This window comes from Sphaerodactylus townsendi, linkage group LG13 (assembly GCF_021028975.2).
Source record: "Sphaerodactylus townsendi isolate TG3544 linkage group LG13, MPM_Stown_v2.3, whole genome shotgun sequence".
Lineage (NCBI taxonomy): Eukaryota > Metazoa > Chordata > Lepidosauria > Squamata > Sphaerodactylidae > Sphaerodactylus > Sphaerodactylus townsendi.
In genome coordinates, this window is record NC_059437.1 from 14583332 (window position 1) to 14590332 (window position 7001).

General features: G+C 45.8%; 1 protein-coding gene across 1 annotated transcript; it reads left to right on the forward strand.

Annotated features, from left to right (window-relative positions):
* The first annotated feature begins 440 nt into the window (after positions 1-440).
* Positions 441-5321, forward strand: PIN4 (peptidylprolyl cis/trans isomerase, NIMA-interacting 4). The gene is made up of 4 exons (XM_048514390.1): positions 441-526; positions 1461-1534; positions 2955-3074; positions 5139-5321. The coding sequence occupies exons 1-4, from the start codon at positions 487-489 to the stop codon at positions 5295-5297; spliced, it is 393 nt and encodes a 130-aa protein (XP_048370347.1). The 5' UTR covers positions 441-486; the 3' UTR covers positions 5298-5321.
* Positions 5322-7001: the final 1680 nt, after the last annotated feature.

Consider the following 7001-nt stretch of genomic DNA (forward strand, 5'->3'; position numbering starts at 1 on the left):
GAGAAAGGAGTTTGTAAGCCACTTTGAGAACCTTATGGTTGAGAAAAGTGGGGTATAAATCCAAACTGGAAGAGTTTGGGGAGCAGCCTTTTTCTCCAGCTTATAAACCCCTACCTCAGAAGGTTTCTGTTGCGGGGAGAGGAAGGGAAGGAGTTTATAAGTTGCTTTGAGTTTGAGACTCTTGGTGAGAAAAGCACGGCACAAATCCTCCTTTTAAAGCATTGGGCAGGTTCTACATTCAGCACCAGGGTTAGGGAGAACAAGAAACATTCTACAGAAACAGAAATAGGAAAATAAGCCATAGCTTTGGACCAGCACTACAGTGGAATTGATTTCCCTCGTCTCTGTGGCTAAAGTCTGGGACGTAGGAAAGAAATTCAGTTGCAGACCAGAAGCTTCCCATCTCCCTGTGACTGTAGTTGCTGTCGCGCTTGTTATACGTCATCACGAGGGGACAGCCCCTAGAGGAAGGGAATCGCTGTGGTGATGCCTCCAAAAGGGAAGAGTGGTGGCAAAGGGGGGAAAGGTGAGCGAGAGAGGACGGTCTGGGGTGTAACGGGTTCTAGCGTGGTGTGCTGGGTTCTAGATGGTTGCTGCATGTCCTCCCCCCTTTGTGGCAAAGGGGATCATATTAATGATGTGCATCTTGATTGCCATGTATTCCTGCCCCCAAGCCCTGAAAATGGCAGTTTTGTAACTATGCCCTACATGGCTTGGTGGATGTCCAGCCGCTTTGCAGAACTATGGTTGTGCAGGATTTATTAAACTGGGGTTGCTGCAATTCAGTAGGATTGAAACTGGCACTGCTGCATTTCACTGCCTGAGATGCATGTATGATGCTGCCTTGTGCAGAATCAGACCATAATTCAATCTGTTTATTCATGCATTAATTTATATATTTGTATTCCTCTTTCCTTCTAAGCAGCCTATTTTCCTCCCCCCTGTTTTTGACACAGCAGCCCTGTGATGAGGGTTAGGCTGAGAGGAATTGACTGACAAGTCATCTAGTGTGGTTTAAGGCAGACTGGGGATTTGAACCAGGACCTTGCAGACCATAGTCTTACATACTAACTGCTGCACCACAGTAGTTCTTGACGCAATCTGTTGTTGTCTTTAAACTCTCAGGCAAAGGCATTTGCCAGCTCTGATCCTTTCACTGTAGATGCTGAATAAAGTGGGACTATAGTCTTCATACACAGCCTGATTATTTAGAGTTTTAATGTTGTGTGTTATTGTTATTGAAACTTGATTTTATTAATTCGATGTTATTAAATTATGTGTGTGAGCTTCCTTGATCCCAGCCTTGGGTGGGAAAGGGTAGGTATTAAATTTAATAAATTTAATCTGCTGGGGCTGTTAACTAGCCATAGAACCCAGCCCAAGCCTCACCATGGGAGATAGTAATTTATTTTGCCCATTCAGGGCATCTCACCTTTGCCTTTGCTTTTCTGTTTTCCAAGGTGGAGCAACGTCTGGGAGTGATGCTGCTGATAAGAAAGCCCAAGGCCCCAAGGGGGGTGGCAGTAGTGTGAAGGTGGGTACTGGCAATTTTCTTGGTGCTGAACTGGGCAGCCCAATCCAGAGCTCCTAGTGGTGAGACACAGCAGCAGTGCTGCAGGCAGGTGGTGGCGAACCTTTGGCACTCCAGATGTTATGCTAGTAGGGGCTGATGGAAATTGTAGTCCATAAACCGAATTGTTCCACCGGGCCTTTGGAGAGCCCAGCCGCCAATAATGCCCCGCCCTCCCCCCCTGCTAGTAGGGTCCCCTAACATCACTGGGACCCCTCCTCATTTTTTGGAAGAGGGTGGTATATGGGTCTCGTGGGCCCCTATTTTAGAATGTACCTGTTTTAAGATTTTTATGTTTTCTGTATGATTTTGTGTTGTTCACCGCCCTGAGCCCTCCGGGGATAGGGCGGTATAGCAAGTTTAATAAATAATAACAACAACAACAACATCTGGAGTGCCAAAGGTTCGCCGCCACAGAAAATGTGACCAGACAATCCAGAGTCAAGGTGAGTGGCACCTCCACTGGATCTGGCCCTGAAGTTTATTATACAACTAGCCATGTTGGCAGAGAAAAAGCTGTGAAGAGTATTCGGCAATGTTTCTCATTTGAATTGGGAGCTGAGGTGGAAACAGGGTTTGCTTCATAATCTCTCACTTCTAACTTGGAAGGTCAAAAAAGTGGTAGAAAAAGTCAGACCCATGGGAGGATTGGTTTAGAGAATTTGGAAGATTGTATTAATCACAAAACTAGTTAACTTGCACTCTAAAATGTGTTTAGCAATGCAACCAATCAGTTTGTACATCAATAGACGGAATTTGTTATAGTCCGGAAAAGTGAATTCCAAGTGCTCAGTCCTACATTTTGATCGGCTATAACCGTGGTGGCGAACCTTTGGCACTCCAGATGTTATGGACTACAATTCCCATCAGCCCCCCAATTGGCCATGCTGGCAGGGGCTGATGGGAATTGTAGTCCTTAACATCTGGAGTGCCAAAGGTTCGCCACCACTGGGCTATAATCTTTAGGGAGGAACGTTACTCTTATTTTGTGTAATTTATATACAAATGAAAGGAGTTTTGTTTTGTTTTTAGGGAAAACCAGAAATTACTCTAGAGTGCAAGTATAGTTCAATAGCCCAGGTAAAGCCAGGAGATTTAAATAAATATAGATAGATACATAGGGAACTTCTTTTATATATAGCAGTCTGAGCTCTAAACTCTTTCTGCAAATCATACCGAAGTAACCTTGTAATGGACAAATGAATATAGCTGGTTAAAAAATTGTGATGTTCAGGATAGGGCACTGGAAGCAGGAGCAGGCAAAGGGTTGCTTTGAAAGGGCAAAACGACTCAGACATGCAGTGTATTTCCTCACTATAGTATATGTTTTTGAGCCAGTAATGCAAGAGTGCAGTGTTCTTAAAACATTTCGGTTTTTTTCTAGGTGAGGCACATTTTGTGTGAGAAACACAGCAGAGCCTTGGAGGCCCTGGAGAAGCTGAAGGCTGGTGTGCGCTTCAGTGAAGTGGCATCTCAGTACAGTGAGGACAAAGCCAGGCAGGGGGTATGTCCTATTTCTGTTTCCTGGAACCTTCACAAGGGACTGACTCTGTTGATCCAGAGTAGTATCACACTTTGCCCTGAGAGACTATGTGAGAAATTGGCTGTAAGGATACCATAGCAGTAGAACTCCTTCCACATTCTGCTTCAGACTGGAGAGCACTGAGGTGCTTGTGGTCTGGACTTCCCTTTTCAGGAGAAACACTTTGAGTGAGCAGCAGAGGGATAAACAAATGAAATGTATGTGGGTTGATGATGGAACCTCCTTGTTGATGGCACTTTCTTTATAGAACACCATAAAATACAATGGGTTGGACCTCTGCTGGTAGAATCCCATCTCCCTTTTGACCGCTGAAAAGGTTATGCTGGAGCTATAGCTAGGGCTGAAGTGAGGAAGGGTGAGGTTGAGCAGACAAGCATCTTTGCAGAATAAAATGACTGAACAAAGGCATGTCTCTGTACCCAAAGAACATACTCTGCCCCAGCACAGCAAATGTATAACGAGTTGCAGTCGAGGTAAAGTAACCCATTTTCCTGTTTTCATGTTCACATGCATCCATGCAGACAGCGATTGGAGCCCACAGAAACAATGCAGGTCGCTGTCATGCGTTCACATGGAGACGTATCTCCCTCTTTTTATTTACTTCCCACCAACGTGTAGCTATGCAGGCACGTACAAATGAACCCCCACAGCCATGCTGATGCCTCACAATATAACCATCTGCGTAGCTACATGATTCTCAAAAAACCTGGTTTGTGGGAAATAACGCAGGGCAGACTCCTTCTTGGAGCAGGATCTGTGCGAAGTTTCCCTCCAAAACAGGTTCTTTACCGTCTTACACCCATGTTTATTGGCCTGTAGTCAGGTCAGTAAGGAGGGAGAGTAAAAGGGAGAAATGGGAGAAGAAATGGTCTGATGGCTCTTCCCATCTGCCAACTGCAGTCCTTTATTTGCCACCTTCTGGTTTTCACCGTATTTAAAGTGGTCCACTTGCCATCCATTATAGGTGTCAAACTCGCGCCCCTCCAGATGTTATGGACTACAGTTCCCAGCATGATGCTGGCAAGGGATGATGGGAACTGTAGTCCATAACACCTGGAGGGGTGTGAGTTTGACACCTGTGCATTAGAGCCCCTTCCTTTCCCTATTAAAGAGCCATTAACCTGCTCAGCCAGAGGGTGGGGAACCTAAAACTCTCAGATGTTCAAGTTACAATTCCCCATCAGCCTACCAGCATGGCCAATTGGCCTGCTACTCTATCAGTTTCTACCCAGCAGCCAAATGCTGACAGAGGCTGGGATGAGAATTGTAGATTCCTGAATTTTATCCCTGAAGAGCCGCACTGGAGTTCCCAACCCTGGCTCAGACCTTGTGAAATGGGCTTCTGGAAGAGGTGGGAGAGCACCATCCTTGGAATGTTTTAGGAGGTGGTATGAGGCCATTTTATTTGTGTGTGCTTTAAATGGGGTTTAAGCTGCCAGCATCTTCTTCGGGGTGTTTAATGAGGTACAGCTGTACATTTTTAATTTTGGGCATTGTGAGCTGCCTTGAAGCACCCTGTGGCATAGAGTAGCAAGCTGCAGTACTGCAGTCAAAACTGTGCTCACAGCTGGACTTGGATCCTGACAGGAGTTGGTTTCAAGTAGCTGGCTTAAGGTTGACTCAGCGTTTCATCCTTCCGAGGTCAGTAAAATGAGTACTGAGCTCACTGGGGGTAAGGCAATAGCAAATCAACACGCAAACATAATCTGCCTAGTAAATGTTATGGTTGGAATGTCAGCCCATAGGTCTGTAATGTCTTAATGCTTGCACAGGGGACTTACCTTTTACCTTTTTGAGCTGCCTTGAATCATAAGAGAAATATATAAATATTAAATAACAAGATATGGCTGTGAGCTGAATGTAAGACTCTTGACACACGATCCTGCAGAAAGCAAGAAAGTGCTGTCAGGAGTGGGTGGGGGAGGCTAGTGGATTGCAGCCCTTCAAAATGGCGACACAGATGGAGGCCTGCAGTCTGTGGACAGAAGGATTGTTGGACCCATCCCCCTTCCCTTGCTTTTGCAGGGCGACTTGGGCTGGATGAGCCGAGGTTCCATGGTCGGCCCTTTCCAGGAGGCTGCCTTTGCCTTGCCAGTCAGCAGCATGGACAAACCTGTGTACACGGACCCTCCTGTCAAAACGAAATTTGGCTACCACATCATCATGGTCGAAGGGCGAAAATAAACATGTCCTGCTCCATCTCGGGAAGTTCTGGCTGTTTGTTTTCATTCTGTGATGGGTGTGGTGATGATGCGGCCTCTTCCAAGGTTGGTGAGCCATGGCAACACTTTCTGCAATAGGGTTTGTCCCCTTGGTGGATAATAGCAGGGGAAGGTTGGCTGAAAAAGTAGGGTGCTTCAGACACTCGCATTCCAGGCCAAGGGGAGGCAGCAGCAGTGAGGGTAAGAATTGGCCCTTGAATCTGAAAAGGAAGAGTTATGTTGTTGGAGGTTCAGTTGCAGGGATACATCTGTTGATATCTCTGTTGGTGCCCCGTGGGCTCCAGACGCTGCATCCTCTCCTTGAATCGTATCCTGTATTTCCCAAATGGACAAAAAGGTGCACCTAAGCTGGTGCTCTTCATGTCTTGTTATAGAAAGCCAGTACCCAGCTGAACCAAGATTGAAGAGAAAGACAGATATTTGAACCAGCGTGGTGCAGTGGTTAAGAGTTGGTGGACTCTGATCTGGAGAACTTAATTTGATTCCCTGCTCCTCCACATGACCAGAGTGTTCTAATCTGGTGAACCAGATTTTTCCCCACTCCGACTTATGAAGCCTGCTGGGTAACCTTGGGTTGCCTAGTCCTCTCTCTGAACTCTCTCAGCCATACCTACCTCATAGGGTGACTGTTGCAGGGAAGGGAAGATAATGGTAAGCCACTTTGAGACTCCTGAAAGGTAGAGAAAAGCAGGGTATAAAAACTAACTCTTCTTCAAGCTGGTGAATCTTTCTCTCCTGCAACACATACAAAGCTGCCTTTGGTTCCTCTGGTTTAGTACTGTACAGTGGAACCTCGGTTTTCGTTGGTAATCCGTCCAAAAAGAATCGATGAAAACCGAAACCGATGAAAACCAAGGCAAACTTCTCCATAGGAATCAATGTAAATCCAATTAATCCGTTCTAGGCACTCCAAAAACATACCAAAAACACATTTTTGGTGAATAAACATAGTGTTTAATGCTGAAAACAGTAACAAACAATAACACTAGGACCAGCTTCAGAGCCAGTGGACCAATGTCGCACCAGAAAGCTGTCCAAAGACGCCTCTTTAAGATTTGTCTGAAATGGGGCAAGACATTGTCATTAAACAAGTTTCAGACACGGCCCGCAACAGCTGTGTCCGGGTGATTTTTCTCCACAAACCCCTGCACCTTACTGCAAATCGATGAAAACCGAGACAAATTTTTGACTGAAAAAATCGATGAAAACCGAAACCGATGAAACCCGAAGGCAATGAGAACCGAGGTTCCACTGTATATGCTAGCTGGCAGCTGCTCTTTGGGATCACAGTAGTAATGTTTCCTAATGCCCTGCCCTGCTGTCTTAGATTCTCTTAATGGAAGATGCCAAAGGTTGGCTTGGGACTGTTTGAAGTACTTCTGTTTTAACCCTGAGCCCGAGCCCCTTCTGCATCACCTTCCCATCCCCTGATGTAATATTCTTCTATAATTTATGGAATTTGCTTTCCAGGAAGCAAAACTTTGACTCGAGCAAAATGCATTTTTAGGGCTCAGCAGAAAGCCACAGGCTGTCTGTGTGACTGCTTGACAGGGTTCACTGAGAGTTGTCGTGCTCTTGGCGGCCTTTCGAAAGGGACTCCTACACTATTTCGTTTTGGTATCTTAAATCTGGATGCTGTCCCCTCCTCTCCCCTTCAAGTTTTTGA

What these genes read in the sequence shown, in the direction of transcription:
- PIN4 (XM_048514390.1), top strand. Translation starts at nt 487, where the DNA reads ATGCCTCCAAAAGGGAAGAGTGGTGGCAAAGGGGGGAAAG. An exon ending in GGGGTGGCAGTAGTGTGAAG is followed by an intron (nt 1,535 to 2,954) that starts GTGGGTACTGGC and finishes GTTTTTTTCTAG; the next exon opens with GTGAGGCACATTTTGTGTGA. An exon ending in AGGACAAAGCCAGGCAGGGG is followed by an intron (nt 3,075 to 5,138) that starts GTATGTCCTATT and finishes TTGCTTTTGCAG; the next exon opens with GGCGACTTGGGCTGGATGAG.